This window comes from Sander lucioperca, chromosome 7 (genome assembly GCF_008315115.2).
Source record: "Sander lucioperca isolate FBNREF2018 chromosome 7, SLUC_FBN_1.2, whole genome shotgun sequence".
NCBI lineage: Eukaryota > Metazoa > Chordata > Actinopteri > Perciformes > Percidae > Sander > Sander lucioperca.
The window spans coordinates 6,935,270-6,954,781 of NC_050179.1; the positions used below are offsets into that span (position 1 = coordinate 6,935,270).

At 41.1% G+C, this 19,512-nt stretch overlaps 1 protein-coding gene across 1 annotated transcript in view; it reads left to right on the forward strand.

Annotated features, from left to right (window-relative positions):
• Positions 1 to 19,512, forward strand: part of nell2a (neural EGFL like 2a) — a 90,797-nt gene that overhangs the window by 37,185 nt on the left and 34,100 nt on the right. Inside the window, exon 13 of the mRNA XM_031283222.2 lies at positions 10,670 to 10,795. Coding sequence (XP_031139082.1) covers positions 10,670 to 10,795 — 126 coding nt within the window. The remainder of the gene's footprint in view (positions 1 to 10,669; positions 10,796 to 19,512) is intronic.

Genomic DNA, 19,512 nt, shown 5'->3' on the forward strand with positions numbered 1-19,512 from the left:
AAGGCCATCTTTTGTCCTAAAAAAGTTACCCACCCTCCTCAGGTATGACTATGATTGATTTAGTAGTTATGCAGGAATGCACAAAAGCCGCAGTTTTCGAGCCATCTATCGTGGCGTGGCAAAAGATTGACCCCGAGCACTCCATTCAGGGATAAAAGCCGCTGCTGACTCTTGGCCAGCCTTCTTTGCTTGGCGCATCACGTGTGTCCATGTGACAGACCAATCAAGAAAATGGAGTGTGGTAATGGAGACGGAGATGGTTGCTCTCCCCCACGCCTTCGTGCAGTGCCCCTCATCATCTCACCTCCTAACATATTGTTTTAGCAAACGTAACTGCTGTCACCGGGGGCGGGATGGATGGTGTCTTACAGTTAATAGCCTCTAAATCAAAGCCACAGTGCGGACGGCCAATCACAAAGCGGGAACGCTGTCACCTAAGACCTCCACTCAAGGTTACCATTGCGATTGTGGACAGACTGAATATGTTCTCTTACTTTCTGTCTCTTCAGCGACAGTTAATACCTTTAACTGCTTTCCCTTCTCTTCTGTTCCTCTAGCATCTAAATCTCTTTTTCCTGCTATCTCAATTGTCCACTCTCTTACACACACACACACACACACACACACACACACACACACACACACACACACACACACAGGCTCTTTCGCATTCTACATCTTTCTCTGTTTAATCCACTACTTTGCCTGTCCTTTTCTCTCCACTTCCTTCTGCCCTTCCTCTGTATCTCTCTCCCTTCACTATCTCAGTCGTTCGCCCTCTCTCCGGCTGTCTCATCTCCCTCTTTCTGTCTAGCTCTACAGTACAGCTTCAGTCGTGACTCTGTCTTTGTTTCTAATTCAGTTCTTAGCCTTACCTGCCCTGCTTTCTGCCCTTCACACTACTTCCCATTTTCTCCTTACCTTCTCTACATATATGTCTCTCTCTATCTCTCTGAAAGCCAGTCACAGGGTTTAATTAGCTTTCATTCATTTAGTGAAGGACACATCAACTTTTATAGGTGCTCGGCAATTGTCTGTCTGCTTCATTTATCCGTAAAGCTTTTGAATAGCTGGAGGCAGCAAGTATTGATGGAATTGTGAAAGGAAGAAGACCAAGGAAATGTGAATGCCACAGTTGTAGGCAGATGCTGAGCTCTTAGTTTACGGGTTGGTGGGCGGTGCTCTACCCAATGACATGCAAGCCGAGTGAATGCCAATGAAAATCTATTGAAATTCAATTCCAAGTGCTCTTCGCAATAGCACCTGGCACAGAACATTCAGGGGTGAATGTCCTCATGCGCTCTTACAGACACTGAATACAGTGAATGAATAATAAATTGGTAATGTCGAGGACTATGGAGCTTGTCTCTCAAAAAGTGCCTACATTTGACCTGTGCTATCAACAGGAGCAAGGCCCTGGAGCATATTACACACAGGGCTCTCAAGTCTGACGCATTCACTGTGAGACACACACATTTCAACCTGTTCACACGCCACACCTTGTATTTCTCACGCTGAAGAAGGCACAAATGCACTGAAAGCAATAATTGACGCACCACATTTGATGCTTCTATAGCGCAGCGGCAGGCATCAGATTTGAAGTACCGCCACCACAAAACCAGCAGTATTTTAAAAATGTTTCGCTATTTGGCAAGGTTTTGTATGTTACACATACAGTAGGCTACTCTATCAGTGGTTGCATTAGACTTTCTCCCTTGAAGGACAGAGTAGTAAAACGTCCGTCATAGCCTACCCGTAATTTAAATTTTTGAATGATATTAAGATATTTTAATATATTATATATTAAGATATTTAATTTGCTTTCATTCATTTTCACTTTTTAATAATTAATATAGGCTACAGAACAAGCTAATAGGCTAGATTATGCATAGATGAGGCACCGACCCTGCAGTCACTTTTATCATAAAACAGATTATTATTTCTTTTCTGCAGTGACAGCGGAGGCCACTAAAAACCTTGTAAATGTACGTTATAGTATAGGCCTACCTGCTGGTCTGTCGTCCTCCACCTTATCAATCCCTCCTTTTTTATGAACACCATCACAATTATTATTGGGCTTTTTAAAGAAACTTCGGACAGTTAACTGCCGTTACATGTTTGCAATGATAGGCTATGTGCGCACCGCTGCTGCAGAATTCATTAATATCCTCTGCTTTCGTGTTTCAACATAAAAAAATAAATAAATAAACAAATGGAACACTGTTGAGCGGATCTCCGTGGCACATTCACGAACCACTATCAGGCTGCTCTCACTGGTGTAGTCAGTGGACAAGATAGAAAAAAGCATTAAGTGGAGCAGCCACGGTGTACTTTTAAAAGTGAATGGCCATTCATGGCACTACCAGCTACTACTACTGTTGCTCTGTGGGCATATTTTTGATACATTTGTATTTGATTTTAGCCTACATAAAACAATTTATTTTATTTGGCTGAATTATCAGATTTACCAAGTGTTATAATTTCTAATGCTGTTCAATTATGAGCAACATAGCACAATATAAATAAGGTGTAATGATTCTTATTACAAAAGTTCTGATGAGTCAGGAATAGGCATGGTTTGAAATATAAATAGCTATTTACAGACTGTGTGGGCTAAAACTCACAAGAAGCCAAATGCTCCTCTACAATAATTCACCACATTTACAATCAGGGAGGCAAATTATCATTATATGCAATCATTTAGATCAGTGTATATGATGAAATAGTGGCATTCAAATGTGCCAGAGGCCACCAAATTTGGTCTTTTCTGGCCCAAAAAAAAAACCTCTAGGGGGGGATGCCCCCAGACCCCCCTCTAACTCCAAACATTTCATAAAACTTGAGAGCTCTCTACACAGCTTGGTTGGTTCGGATCAACTTGTATTTGCATCGAATTGCATTTGGTTGCATCACATTATCAAGATTATTTTGTTTACCCTGGCCGTGTTGTGCATCTTCTGTCTGATGGTTTGGCATGCAATTTAGAACCCAGAAATAGCTGTTGCTAGGGCAACAGCTAATATGGATCCAAATATGGAATCATGAGAGTGAGAAGGAAATACAAAGGACAATCAACAAACAATAATAAATGATATTCTTAGAGCTACGCTAACTGAGTTTTAATTACTAGGGTGCCGAAAGCATTCAAAACAATCTCATGGAAACAAAACCTTGACACAGCATTGGTGTATCCAGTTGTTATGCTAACATGTTAGCAAGCAATTGTCACATAACATATACATCAGTGCATTTCATTTCCTTCCTCTTTCTGTTGTTTCATTTTCGGCAGGTAGTTTACACTCTGTTTATCTGGAAACAGCCGTCTAAGATTTTATATGTGGTGGGTGGTCAACCTTACACGCTACTAGTACGCTATGCACTGGTACAATAACAACAGTAAGCTAAAAGTGACTAAAAGCTGAATAGAGCTGCAGAGTTGGTTGTTAATTATTTGTGTTAATTCCTAGTAGTAGTAAAGATTAAGATAAAGTTTATTGATCCCACACAGGGAAATTGAGGTAAGAAAATTCCAAGCTGGAATTGCACCAGCCACAAAAGGACATGAAGATGCAATATATCATATTATATAGGGTATTTCACACTGTTCTTTAAGGTCTCCTATTAGGGTATGTAACATTGGTTGGGCTGAAAATGGCCCGGGTGCTGTTCTATGCTCCCTAATGCAACACTGAGAATGGGCTTTAGAATGAACAAGAGGTTTTCTGCCATATATGGTATGCTCATGAATATTTAGGTGAGCTGCGTGCTGATTGATGACACACACACACACACACACACACACACACACACACACACACACACCGCTGCGGAACGGCTCTGTGCTCCGCCATCCGTCAATACCCACTAGGTCCGGATTTGTTGTGGCACGGTTGCGGCCATGACTGACAGCTGAAGTCACGAGGACCCGCTAGATCTCGCGAATTCACGTAGAATAGAACCACAAAACCAACAACAGTTTGTTTCCATCCAGAGGAGTAAAGGGGAAACAACTCTGTGCTGGGTTTTCAAGGTGTAGTGCAGGGAAATATGATCCGCCGTGAGCACGATGTATTTTATTTTGAAAATTAACCGGATTTTTATTTTGTTTCTGTGCTCGACTTCCTGTCCCGCACTATCTGCCGTGTGCTAAATTGCTGCGGAGCGCTCCAGCGTCCGGCAAAAATAGAAGCTCTGCGTATCTGCTCCGGAGGGCTGCGGACCGCCGGTGCTGTGCCGGAGTCGGAACGCAGCCGTTCCGCAGCCGTTCCGCAGTCAGTGGAAATACGCACATTGACTTTAATGGAAACCTAATGACTCCATTTCCAGTGGAAATTGGGGGTGAAGGGGAGAGAGAGCGGATGACAGTTCGCTTGAGTTCAGTAAAGCAGACGGCTCTGCAGAGTCGTGAAATTACGACTTTATGACTTTTCATAAACAGCTGAAGGAGCGGCGGTGCGCGGTGTACATTGCGGAAACTCTGTTGTGCGTCTGCCCTATTTCTGATATAAGTGGCGGCAGAGGAAAACAAACAAGCATGCAAATGGAAATTATCGCGGCCAGAAAAATGATCAAGCTCATTTTTATTTATCATGCGATTAATTGATTTATTGACTATCGCGACAGGCCTACACACACACACACACACACACACACACACACACACACACACACACACACACACACACAGGCACACACAGACACAGCGCTGCGCGCGCACACACACACACACACACACACACACACACACACACACACACACACACAGACACACTGTCTGTTAACGTTACCAATAGACAGATATGCCCAGGCGCGAGCAGCTGGCTTCAAACTTCATTTCTGCTCCAACACATAAACTCATCAACTATTGTTACTGTACAAAGCACCAGAGACAGTTTCGTTACAGTTTCATCCTCCAGTGTGTCGCGCACAAACACACACCAGTACAAAGTTTTGAAACTTTCATTACAACTAGTGTTTTTGTAACGTTACCCTTGGGACATAAAAGAGCTCCACTTCCAGACAAGGAATCACAACTCACCCTGTAGCTAGTCAGCGCGGGGATATTTAGCGGAGAGTGAAGCCCTGCAGGCACGTCCTTTGCACTGCTGCGTTAGATCCCAACTCCCGCTCCATTGTCTGATATCATTCTAAACACTTTTCTCTGGGCCAGTGTTCCGTTGTACAGCCTGGAACACTGCATTTACGACCGTGGTTCCTTTTCAATATCCTTGAAAAACTTCCAAACTTTCTTCTTTCTAAAGTACACAGCGCAGCTTGTTGCTAAGCTTGTGTGTGAGATCCTGACAGAGCTCCAGCTCAGCGGTTCTGTGAAGGTAGAGAGGCCGACTGGGAAGACAGCAACCCCGGCAGGCAGCCGCCGGCTGTCACATAAGATTGTGGAGCTTCTCAAGTCCGAAACAGTCGCACCAAATTTGTAATTAGCCACCAATCTTTTTTCATAAAACGGCCCATATTTGAGCTCTATATAGTTGATTTCTCGCATAAAAAAGTCTCAGAAGTGAATTTAGTAATGAAATAGCAGACGAACAATGTATACAATTTCTGAGATCTGCGCGACAATTAAACGGCTTGGACACCCCTGGGGCCTGTTTCACAAAACCAAGATAAGGGATTAAGCCGGGATTTCCCCGTTATCCTGGATGAATTTAGCCTTGACTCGGTTTCAAGAAAGCGGAGGCACATAAATCACCATGGAGATTTATTCTGTGCAGCTAGCCTGCTCCTGACCAGGCTAACAGCCAGGATTTATTTAATCCTGGAGCCTTTTCTGATCACCCAGCAGTGGTTTTACCCTATTGTTATCAGCCTGGATTAAAATACAACAGGTGCATGTTGCTGTTCATTTAAGTACTGTTATTATTTAAAGTTGTGACCATTATTTTTTTTAATAATTATTCATGTGACAGTCATTGTTACTGTTATATTGCTGTATGAAGACTGCTGTTCATATTGTTAGAAGTTTGATGAATATATTACGGCAGTTGTTGAGATAATTAGAAAAGGCTGATAAAATTTCAAATGTGTTTTAAATGAAGTCGGTTACTAAGGGCAATGCTATACATTTCTATAGTTGACCAATGCACCTTGAATTATTGTAGTTCATTAATTTTTTTTTAATTCTTTAACAATAAGGATCATGTTTGTTCCGCTTCCATGTGCATTGTATTTGGCATTCTTAGCACACAATTTGTGTTGTCCAGTAAACTGGGACTATAATTTGGGAGGATTGTACATTTTAACAACATATCCTAATTGTACAATCCTCCCAAATTATAGTCTTAGTTCACTGGACCAGTAACTATGATGTAGGCTACTGTACATTCAGGTAACAACAGGGAGAGGACACCTCAATGGTTTTTGATCTTATATTTTGCTGGGGGGAAATAACGATGAATATACTCTGTTCCATTCATGTTTACAGTGTGCATGGACTTTATCACTTAATTATCTTTATAGTTTCTAGATTTTAGAGTCCAATTTCTTCAGTGTCTTTATTTTCTATGTCCATATATACAAGGGAGCAAGGCATATAATTAGAGCTGTCAAACGATTAAATTGTCTTAATCGCAATTAATCGTTGAATTTCTATAGTTAATCGCGATTAATCGCATGTTTTATCACATGATTAAAATTCTATTATTTTGCATTTCAGAACTGTTTTTAAGTATTAACAATGGAAAGCAATTCTTACCAGTGTATCTTGATTGGAAATCAAATGAATGCAAAGAAAATGACTTTATGAACTTGATTTTAAGATTTGTATTTGTTTATTATATATTTAATCTAGTCACACATTTGAATCTAGAGTCAATATTAGGATTGGGTATTGTTTGGTTTGGATACCGGTGCTAAAGCGGTACTTTTAAAACGGTACCGGTGCCTTAACAGTGCCTGAACCGATACTTTTTAAGAAAGTTAAAAAAAAAGGGTACTAAACAGTTGGCGACATTAAAGAATGACTTGTTTATTGCTAAGGCCATATGGTCAAAATTAAATGTTTAATAATAATGTAATCACTATAACAATAACTTATTTCACTAGTAAATAGCTGTTGAATGACAAAAACAACCAACAGATGGGAAAAGGGCATTTAACAACAACTTTGAATGCACCACGAGGCTGTAAATTACGAGTTTCATCGAACGCACCGTCTGTGTTTTTCCAACAACAGCAGCTGCAGATTGTTACATTCCGGTGTCGGAATCCTCTACAGTGAAATACAGACAAACTTTACACCGTTTAGCGTTAGCTGTCAGCATTGTAACCGTGTTTAATCCAGCTACTAGCTAGCGGTAGGCTAACATTAGCTGCTGTCGAGTATAGTGTTAACTAGCGTCACATGCAGCAATGTTTCTATTGCCTGTAACGTCTGTTTCAGGGCATCAGAGAGAAGTGCAGACATATCAGTGGCACCAGAATGAGGCACCGAAATCCGTGTTGCTATTCCTGCAGCAGCAGGATGTGTTACGAGGAAGTATGGCAAAATAGTAGCCTGTTAGGCACGACGCAAAGCCGAGTGAAGTGAAAATAAATTAATAAATGGCATGCGATTAATACCATTAAAAAAAATTAGCGCATTATGCCCCGCCCTTAATCGCATCGCGATTAACGCGTTAATGCTGACAGAAGCTGAGAAGGAAACTCCTCTATAAAAAAAAAAAACCCGAAACAAACAAAAAAACGCGAGAAAAAGCGTGGCAGATAATAGCGGATAGACTGAATGATAGTCTAAAAATATACATTTATGAAGTACTGCTCTTAACCGAAACCATTCAATGAGTCCCTTGTCATTTGCAAAAACGAACAGTTGTACACCTTGCATTAAAAGCGAGCAGTGGAAGTTAATATGACTTAGGAAATTTATATTTTAGCCCATGAGAGAGAGGGAGGAACAGAGTGAAAGAGATATTTACGCATCATATTCTAGCGTTGTAGAAAATTGATCTTCATGGTAAATTTCCTGAGTAACATTATCTTTTGCTTACTTTTAAGGCAAAGAGTACAACTGTTAATTTGTGCAAATGATTAGTAGCCTAATCCTTGAATGGAATGTTTATGACAGCTTCAATTCAGAGCAGTGGTCAGTAAATGTATATATTTAGGCTACTTACGCATTTAGTCGGTCCGTGATCGTCTGCTACGCTTTCTCTCGCTGTTTCATTACAGTGGCCATGTTTCTTTTCTTTTTATACAAATAATGTGTTTCACGTCATCATACTTCCACAAGAAGCTGCTGCTCACTCTGTATAAAGTATGTACAATGCGTATTCTCCATTTTGGCATCAGTAAATCTGTGATAGACCTCGCGGTCTTCTGAGGAAAGCCGTGGACGCGCATCTATCTGAATTACTTCATCCTGACTCGACCTAGTCGCTCCTCCTCAGCCTGGCTTGGCCTTCGTGAAACACACCAAGCCAGGCTGCACAGATTAGACTAGGTCAAGCCTCGCTTTATCAGTTATCCTGGATTTATATATTCTGCTTTTGTGAAACAGGCCCCAGGTATACCTGCACAGGTGTTTTCACTTATTATAAAGGTTAGGATAGCCGATTGGTCAGGGAATAGGACCTGAACAAATTGGGTTACGTTACCTTGCGTAAGCCTGGACGCCTGGCCAATAGTAGTGTGTGAATGCTATTAGGGCGGGTCTTTCATAGAAGTTGCGTGGGTTCCATAATAACGCTTCACTCCCTCATTGATCGACATACAAGTTTGATGACTTCATGTAAGTCCCAGCATATCTCTGCCCAACAGAGCACAGGTTTAATCAGCCACAGTAATTGATAACACCTGTATTTGTGTGCAAAGTCTTTTCGATTAACTTCTCTAGTGGCATACTTACTCTACAGCATCTATTTACAGCATATACAATTTAAAAATATGCTCAAGCACACAGGTGAGCTGAATGACCATAAGAAGAGGAGAAAAGCAGTCTAGCCGCTGTGTGGAGGGCTTTACTTTGAATAGATTGAAAATCGAGTGGTGCAACCTGAAGTGCTTCAGCGCCCGCCTCTCATAGACCCTCTGCTTTTCGACCTCTTTCCCTTTGATGAAGACAAATAGCCCTTTCCCACTGGCTGCATTAAAGCTTTTTGGAACCTTCTGTAGCGAGAACCAACTAGGACAAACTGCACAAGGTGGTTCCCAGGATGGAAGGGACACCCCAACTAGGCCACAGTATAATGCTGCAGATGTCACTGTAACAGTGCTGTGAAGATACTTCATCCATATTGAAAATGGAGTCCTCCCAAGAAGAACGACAGCATCAGTCGTTTCAGCAAGTGCCCCAAAATATTATAAGATATAAGATTTTTACAATGACAAAGCCCTCTAGTGGCCGTAGTTGCAAAGGAGGTAGTCAGGTGGCGTTGTTAAACATCAGTTTAACACAGGGCACACTGTTGTTTGTTTCCTGATTCTAACCGACGAAATTATTTTTTAAAAGCATGATCACGATCTTTCCTTAACCTTAACCAGGTGTTTATTATTGTAACCATGACGTCAAAGCTCCCCTAACCTTGACTAAGTACCTATTTTAACCCAAACCATGATCTTTCCCTAAACCTAACCAAACCTTAACCATAGCGTTTTCATCATATCATAAGATCATAAAACAGATGTATTCATCAACAGCGATTTGTATTTTGGATGGCACAGACAATGAAACATTGATGTCGTCCTGCTGATAAAGGAACACTTGTAAATCCGTCAGACAAAGCGTGATCTTTTTCCCAAGAAATCACCAGTGACTACATGTTAATGTCTTATCTCTAATTAGAAATCAGTGAAAGCCAAAGTCAGTTATGGCCCGCTCCAACATCTCTGATGAATTCAGGAAGCTTCCAAACATCAACACCAGCTTTGTAGAACCAGACAAGACAACACTGGCCAGCTAATTTTATTGTATAATCAGAATGCAAACTGGTGGCAACACAGACAAACATGTGCATCAACAAATATGGTAAATATGCTTAATGTTTGTGACTACACACATCAGAATATCGTAAACAAATTATAGCTCCTTTCTGTACATGCAATTAACTTCAGCCTCTTTTTTTCCTCCTATTTGCCTGTTGCACACTTTCAAGCATTTCTGTACTGTCAGATGAAGCAAAAATTATTAATATAACGGTGGCTGTCTCCCAAATCTATTCAGGCCTATACCTAAAGTCAGTCCAAACTTTTCCTCTACAACTATTCTGGACTCCCACTCCTCTCAACATGAAACTAGAAAACATTATACTGTATGGGATATACTACTTTTCACAGATTTTTTAACCATAGGTGAAAATGTTGTAGACAATGTCATTAAACATCTACCTCGGAAACAGTTAAAACTTTACATATTACATTTATAATGCGGCCATTTACTACTCGTTTTTAGAGGAAAATCTGATGAAGCGGTTGAACACCACTCAGCTAAAGAGGTTCGAAAAATAATGAGCAAGTTAAAATCGATCATGAAGCTGGAACTTGAGGTTTGAGGCATGTGAAGGCCAATATTAATCATATACTGACCTTTTAAATGTGAAGGATTTAAGAAATCATCTGAAATGTTGCGTTTACAGATTCAGTTGCACTTGATAGAAATGTGAAAACAATCCACATATAACCAAGCTTTGTTCTCCCCCTCTCTCCTTCTCTTCAGATATCGACGAGTGCGCTGAAGGGAAGCACTACTGCAGGGAGAACACCATGTGCGTTAACACCCCTGGCTCCTTCATGTGCATCTGCCATACGGGCTACATCAGGATCGATGACTATTCCTGCACAGGTGAGTTCCTCTGCTGACCTTTTGACAGGCTTGAATCAAGTGGAGTAGGCACTGGTTTTTATTCTGGCTTTGTGAGCTTCAGCTTCCAGAGTAACCATTTGTGTGGAGAGTTGCTGGCAGACTTAAAGTAGGCACAAATTAGGGCTGCACAACATATTGTTTTTTATTGTCATCTCAATATCAACTGGCGCAATATACATATCACGGAAGGCTACGACATATCGCGAAAGACACTATCTTTTTTTTGGTAGTCAAAGAAAATTTTAGTAGAAAACTGTCATTCTTGTTTAAGTGCTGCCTTTTATATTCAATTCAGTGTTTCATTCGTTCAGTCAAAAAACGTTGGAAACGATTTCTTTTCATTTGTTTTAAATTCAACAAGCAATTTGTTGTATTTTAGCAGAATAGTGAAAGCAACAGAACTGAGTGTACTTTCATATCTATTTATTGGGCGCCCGGGTGGCCCATATGGAGGGGTTTGTTCCTCGACGCAGAGGCCCAGGGTTCGGTTCCAACCTGCGGCGGTTTCCTGCATGTCTTCCCCCTCCCTCTCCCCTGTCGTGTCCGGGCTGTCCCAGTGATTGAAGGCAGAAATGCCCCCAAAAAATCTTCAATATCTATTTATTTATCACAAATAATATCGTTATCGCAATATTCAACATTATCGCATATCACATATTTTTCTCATATCGTGCAGCCCTAGTACAAATAGGGATTAAATGTTGTTGTTGTATGGGTGTGGAGATGAGGAGAGACATGCAGGTATCAAGAGATTCAATAGGAGGATATGTCTTCACTGCAGGTTTCTGAGCTTTTAAACCATTCATATACCTACAGTAGGTTATTGCCAGTTAGAAAGGATTTAATTAGCATATTTAGTCATACACTGGAGGATATTTGATTTCATTAAGATAAATTCTGCAGCCAAGAGACACACAGACGTCCACAGACAGACAGAGTAAGAGGCAGCCAGACATTCAGATATAAACATAGTGAGTTATTAGTTTTAGAGTGCAGTGTGAGACAGAATAAGGAAGCTGTGTAATAGAAAGGCATGCTACGACAGAGAGATATCATACAACACCTGTAAAACACACTCTAAACCTTTGCCATGTGCTACACCTCCTCTCCCTTTTTCTGTTCGTCATATTCCAGAAGGTGCCTGGTTAGACACACTTGTCTGTGCATCTGTCACCCTGCAATTAAACATGGTCTGTTCATTTGATATGCGTAGGGATAAATATCTCAGTTTGATTTGCTCCAATTGGTTTTGCTCTGATTACAAGCACCACACTAAAATAAAACAAACACACACACACACACACACACACACACATCAATACCAAGCTCAGTACGTTATGATTCAGCATTAGACACTGAGAGAAAGTGTCGAATCAATTTGGGTTGCATTTGCTTATGTAGATTACAAAGCACATCCATCTTCCTGCTTTGTTAAAACTTTAGATTTGACAAACTCCACAATTTCACATATAAAAAAAAAGCATTAATATGAATCTCTAAACTTTATTATATTGTGAGATAAACTAGCTGTTTGTTATTTGACATATTTGCAACTCTGAGATTTTTTTAAAGAGATTTTCATACTTGGTGTGAAGACTTATATGCTTTGAAAACTTTACTTTGGAAAAAACATAACTTCAAGCTTATTTGGAAATGTAAAAGTGTCCGTGGACTTTCTGCCTGTGTGTGCATGCGAGCGTACTGTCTTCAGCTGGTGTTTGAATGCACTGTGTGCGTGTGATAAGGAGAAGGAAAGTCACGGAGAACCTGAGAAACAGAGAGACTGTGAGTGGAGGCGGCAGACCCATTTGTTCCTGATCAAAGTTGAAACCAAAGTCAATTTCAAAAGCAAACCAAATCAGTCTAAAAAGATTGCGTCGATGATTCACAGTCTTTGTTCTCTGTCTGTGTTCTCTGTCTGTGTTGTGGGTGATTGTGGTTGTAGCCCTGCTTGTTCATAATAGCTTCTTCCACTATGGTTTGTCATAAGGTTATTGTAGATAAGACACATTCTATGTATGAGAATATACAGTATAAATTATTACTAATTTGGATATATTATGCCTTTATAACAATGTTCACCTGGATTGGAACCATGATTATTGTAATTCATAATCTGCGTCTTAACCTCTACAGTGTTTCCTCCAACCCCCCCAAAGCCTACTTACAGTAACGAGTGTAGCGGTATCTTTCCTAGTCAGGTGCATGTGCTGCATGTTGTAACACACCTCTGCTGTGTGTGTGTGTGTGTGTGTGTGTGTGTGTGTGTGTGTGTGTGTGTGTGTGTGTATGTGTGGTCTTGTTTAACTATATTCGTGGGGTCCAAAAACCAGGAATACAGTATACTTGTGGGGTCTGGACAGCTTTGTGGGGCCAAAAGGCTGGACCCCACAACTTTAAAGGGCTGTTTGAGGGTTAAAACTTGGTTTTAGGATTAGGGTTAGAATTAGGTTAGGTTTAGGGTTAGGGTAAGGGTTAAGGTTAGGCATTTAGTTGTGATGGTTAAGATTAGGGTAAGGGGCTAGGGAATCCATTATGTCAATGACTGGTCCCCACAAAGATAGGGAAATGCACTGTGTGTGTGTGTGTGTGTGTGTGTGTGTGTGTGTGTGTGTGTGTGTGTGCGCGCGCGCGCAGCGCGGGCATCGCTGTTCAGAATCCCATCTATCTTCCAAAATGTAACGCTTGTATTCAAACGAATTGTGCTTGAAGCTGCAGGCCATCCAATTATAACGACCTCATCCACATTGTCGAAATAATTTAGATATTGAGCCATTACATTGAAAATCTTTCAGATAACAGGAGCCTATGAGTTACTGTAGCCATCCTAACAACACACTACCTGAACGCCTTTTTCTAGTCTCCCGTTTCACTCTCCACAACGCTGTCTTCGGGCAAAAAGTCACGTCGTGAGATCGATAACAGTTAGCTAGCTATTCTGTTTATGTTTCTTGTAATGTTAGCCATAGTTATTTAGTTCTTACCTTGATTTCGGTGTCTGTGTTTCAAAGCCATCTCCCGCGGTGACATTTTTGGTGGAGCTATTCGTTTAATAGTCGACTCGGAAGAAAGCGAACGTTTTGACAATAAACTACATCAACACAACAGTATGTGGAGTTAAACTGGACGGGCCCAATAACCTCTGAATAGTTCTACTTGTTGTTAAATTGCAGTGTGAGCGGCAGCCAACGGGGGGTGCATTATGTCGGCAGGATCATTTAAAAGGCAACCGCGACTACATTGTGCGTTTGCCCTATTTCTGATAGCGTGGCGGAAGAAATGTTGCCATGGCGGGCCGCCACAATAAAATCAACATAGAGGAAACACTGCTCTACGTAAGCCCCAATAACGTATAACTCAGCCAGAAATTATACAATTCTCAGTAATTTTTCAGGTTCTGAATCTAGCACAAGGAATTTTAACTCAAATTCACTTCATCAGTTCATCAGATAAAAATTATATAGATAGTCCTAATGAACGTTTGAACTTGTACTCCTCAGACCTTTATTGGCTAAAATACATATAATGTAGACAGTCTATATGAATATATGAAGTATAGTGTGCAGGATTTTGTGGTTCTTTCACAGTCAAGGTTTTAGGCATGTTCACCTGTGTAGATAGGAGAACATAGAGGCAGACAGGAAACACAGAAGGACTTTGTAAGGACAATTGTATTGTCACCTGTAGTACAGTGTCTGTTCAAAGGTATGGCTTTGTTATAATGCCAAATGCAGGACCACACGTAGAGTAAAAAACATAAAAATTCTCAGTTGGTAATCCTTCCATAATGTAATGTCTCTGTCCTTCATCTGGAATAACGCAATGTCATTTCACAGTGATGAGTGGCAGATCTGCGTCATTCCTCACCAGTTGTTTGCAGCTTGTGAAACACAATGCTAAGTGGCTCCCTGTGTGCATCATCTCCGAAGAGGAGGCACCATGCTGAATTTCCTCAGTGTCAGTAATTAAAAAAGCAATTTGCACCAATGCAAACTAATTCAGCAGCAGCAAAGTGAAGAGGCTGGCTAAAGCCTGCGCTGTATGCTGTAGGATTTAGGCCTGCAGACTTCCTGTCGTGACGTTGGAGTTTGAATTAAAGCCGTGAGACTCAGCAACACAACGAACCCCCGGTGAAAACTCCCATTTCCTGCTCCATCTGGGACCCCTGTAGAGTTTCTCTCTTCCTCTGTCATTGGGAATCAGGAAATAATACAGCGTAGTTAAGGATTTGTGACTTTGTGTCTTTTTATGAGCAGGCTTTTGAAAAGCATAAACAAGTTAGAACTGAGATTGCAAAATAGATATTTAATGGAGTAACAAATGCACATTCGTCTCTTTTCTTGTGCTCTTGTGATTTATTTAGATAGAAACCTCCTTGCTTACTCAGCCTTTTTCTGTATTATCTTTACACAGCCACTGTACCTTATGTGATTTCACTCACCATGTTTTCTCTAATCTTCTGAGCTCCAGGCAACTTTTATTGTTTTTTGCATTTGTCTTTTTTCACTGTGTGCTCATTCCTCAGATTCACAATGAAGATTAATACCCTCCAACCCAGTGAATTAAACTGCGTCACTATATTTTATGTAGTTTCCTATTAAAATGCATTCAAGTCACTGTAGTGGAATACACAGCTATGCGTCTCTTTATAAAAGTCAATTTTAAACTAAGGCTTATGCTGCAGCTTGATGTAATGACTTTTTCCCTGCTACAGTCAAATTACCAACACAGTCTCCACACAGATTGGACTATCAGCTCCCACACATCCACCATCACAGAAAGCTTGATACTCGCCACAATCACTACTACAGGCACATCTTAACTCTTAGCCGTTATTAGAAAGATGAATTATAGCCAAATTAGGTGTTAACAATATCATTCAGGGCCCTTAAATGAATAAAATGAATACATGCTGGAAAACACACCAGGGTGCTGTGTGTTGATATGTGTTGATATGCTAGTTTAGTGTCACCTCTCTTGTCCTAGTGGCAATAATTGACAATAAAAAATGGAAGATGCTAAGCTAGTAGCTGCAGGAATCTGCTGTTTATTAATAGCAATTGAACATCTGCTTCTGTCTGAAAAGAGTCCAAAGGGAGTGCTGATTCCTCTAAGTTGCCTACACAAGAAATATTACAGCTGTGGAAGGAAACATTAACCCGCCCCCCTTCAGTACCTATTGACATTGCACATTTGCATGATATACGAGCGTCTTTATCATCCTCAATGGCTTTCACCAATTAACGAGTCGCAAACTCAGCAGAAACAATGTTCCCGTATTGATAGCCATATTTGCAAATGCATTACAGTGTCATATGAGAACCAGTCTGCCTAGTAAAGAGGATTAAGTTGACTGTAGTTCATTTCATGGCTCAGTGTTTATGTGCAGAATAGTGGATTAAAGGACTGATCTGCAGATTTAAGCCTGGACGAAACAGCATGGAGCCTGGTTATATTTCTCCTCAGCTTGTCAGGTGGTCAGTGAGCTGTATTTTACATCGTGACCACCTGCAGCGAGGGGGGGGAGGTCGCAGGTTGAGATCCCAGCTGGTGGCAGACGGAAACACATGGACTTCATGTACTTGTTTTAAATGAAATATGTACAACTACAACGGCCCAGGCTCCGTATCCAGTGGAGCCTCTAGCAAAAGAAACATCCCCAACTTTCTTTTGCCCTGCTCTTTGACTAGCACTTTATCCTTGATCTTGAAGGTCAGGATTCCTCCTCTTTCTTCCCTCTACTCTTGGTCTTTTCCCCAAAGTGCCCGAGGTGCTCCTCGCTCTGTGAGATTAGTAGCTAATCCATGAAAGGTAGCGGATTGGTTGTGCTCTCCCTTTGAATGTTATTAAAGAAGGCTGTCCTGAGGTGTGCGTATGTGCTAGGTGTAAATGTGCATGTGTGTACTAGGTGTGTATGCAGGGTGTGTGTCCTTGTTCTAATCCTGTGATAACCAGACCTGGACCTCTGAAGCAGAGGAGATGGAGGGAGGGCAGGGCGAGGAAGGGGATGAAAGGATGGACAGGGGCCAAAGGTGGAGCCAGGGGGTTTGACAACAACAGAGATCAGAAACGAAGACTTCCAGCCTGATGACTCAAAGGGTATGGCATGGGGGGAGTTTGATACACAGAGTGTTTGCCTCTTTTTCAGTGACATCCAAGTATTCTGCTTGAATAATGACATTGCATGGGCAGTTGGACTTACAAGGCTTTAATTGCTGCTGATTGGGTCAGCTAATGGTGCCAAGTATTTGACATTTTAAAGGTGCCCTTTGGCGTTTTCTTGTAAACAAACAATGTTATGTTATCTAATTAATTACATACTCTGTAATTAATTAATTGAAATTAATCGCATACATAATTAACGGTGCCTGAACCGATACTTTTTAAGAAAGTAAAAAAAGAAAAGAAAAAAAGGGTACTAAACAACAGTTGGTGACATTAAAGAATGGCTTGTTTATTGCTAAGGCCATATGGTCAAAATTAAATGATTTAATAATAATGTATAACAATAACAATAACTTATTTCACTAGTAAATTGCTGTTGAACGACAAAAACAACCACCAGGTGGGAAAAGGACATTTCCAATAACTTAAAATGCACCACGAGGCTGTAGTTTACCAGTTTCATTGAACTGTCATTTCTGACATTGTCTGTGTTGTTTTTCTGACGGCTAAAACACAGTCAAACTTTACACCGTTTAGCGTTGGCTGTCAGCATTTTAACCGTGTTTAATCCAGCTACTAGCTAGCGGTAGGCTAATGTTAGCTGCTGTTGAGTATAGTGTTAACTAGCTAGCGGTAGGCTAACGTTAGCTGCTGTTGAGTATAGTGTTAACTAGCTAGCGGTAGGCTAACGTTAGCTGCTGTCGAGTATAGTGTTAACTAGCTAGCGGTAGGCTAACGTTAGCTGCTGTTGAGTATAGTGTTAACTAGCGTCACGTGCAGCGGTGTTTGTGTTGCCTGTATCGTCTGTTTCAGAGCATCAGAGAGAAGAGCGCAGACATATCAGTGGCACCGGATTTCGGTAGCCAGGGTTGGCAGGAAGAAGATTTTTACAAGTAAATGTTCCAATTAATGATCCAGGCAGCACATTCTCGTCTTCTTCCTTCATTTTACAGTCCAATGGTGGCTAGAACGGCTGAAATGGATTAATCTGCGTTATTTTTTTTAACGCGTTATTTTTTCTCAGATTAATTAACCGAAATTAACGCGTTATTTTGACAGCCCTAGTTGAATTTCAGTGTTTCTTACCAAAACACATTGTATGCATTCTTGAGGTCTAATAAACATGTTACATTAATTCTACATAAAACATTTGCAAAGCCACTAAGAGGAAAATAAAAAAATCATATGCATTTTTGCTAGCTTGCAGTCTTCTTCTTACTTGTCTTTGTTGGCACATTGCTAAATTTCTTGGTGCGTTCCCGCCACCAACCTTCGATCGAAGAGTGTGAAAACAACAACTGGACTTTGAATCGTTTGTCCAAACAAACAGAATTCCATGCACTGCAATGTGCCACTCTTTTGTGGTTTTCTTTTAGCCATCCTCTTTGTAACCCTTCTGCAGATAAGTTTTTTCACAACATACATTTCATAAGATTGTCGTCCGTTCAGGCCTGTAATTGTGAAGTTCAGGTCGAGGCTACAATGTTTTCAGGAAAGCAGCCTAAGGTCAGATCTCGCTGAGGCTGATATTTTGGCAGAAGGTGGAGGGAGTCAAGCAGGAGGAGAAGCGACCAGCTCGGGAGAGATCCCTGGTGACAGGCTGTACATAATTGATAGTTGATCTGTCTACAGCCTGAGCAGCAGCAGTCAGCGCGGAAATAGCTGTCTCACACAAACATGCACACACACACACACACACACACACACACACACACACACACAAGCACGCACGCACACACAAATTTAGAGTGCAGTACTGCAATAAGCCTAAATTCCTAAATAACCAAAATTACAAGTAACCAATAAATAAACTCAAGAGTCATGGGGATCATTCACACACATACACACATGCACACAAAGCACTTGGTGGCTCTGCTGCCCTGTCTGTTCAGACTGACGGCTGGCTGTTCCCTGCTCTGGCAGATGTGACCTTGTGGAAAAAAATCCCCACCTTATTCTCTTTCCTCTCCCCTGTGCTCTTATTACTGTTTTTATATGCCCATGAGCAGACTTTAATTCTGCCCAACAGCAGGTGAGTGTGTGGCTGCGTGTGTGAGATGCAGCAACAAGAGCAGAGCAGCAGGTCCTCCTAAGTGCCCTTCAATCCATCTCACACACACATGCACACATACATCATACCCTCGATGGAGGAGCTCATCACAATGTCACTTTCAATTTGGATGAGCCCATGGTCTGTTCAGGAGATATAATGGATTGGATGATGGCAGGGAAATGGATGATGCGGCTCAGGTCTCCTGCAACAAGCATTCACATTTCTGATCCTCTCACTCTTCAGGTGCCATCTTTCAGTCCTCGAACCTCACCGTCTTTCACAATTGCACGCATTTAAAAACTTGTGGGAAAAATACCTATAAGTATACAAAACTATTGTATCTCTGTGGTTGAGAAAGGCTCCTGAGATCTGCTTAATGTCTGAACAAAATGTACAAGAGGAAACCACTGAGAGAAATAAATGTTTTTCCATCCCCTGCCAGGCCCAGTGTGGCCCAGAAATTCACTAAACTAACACG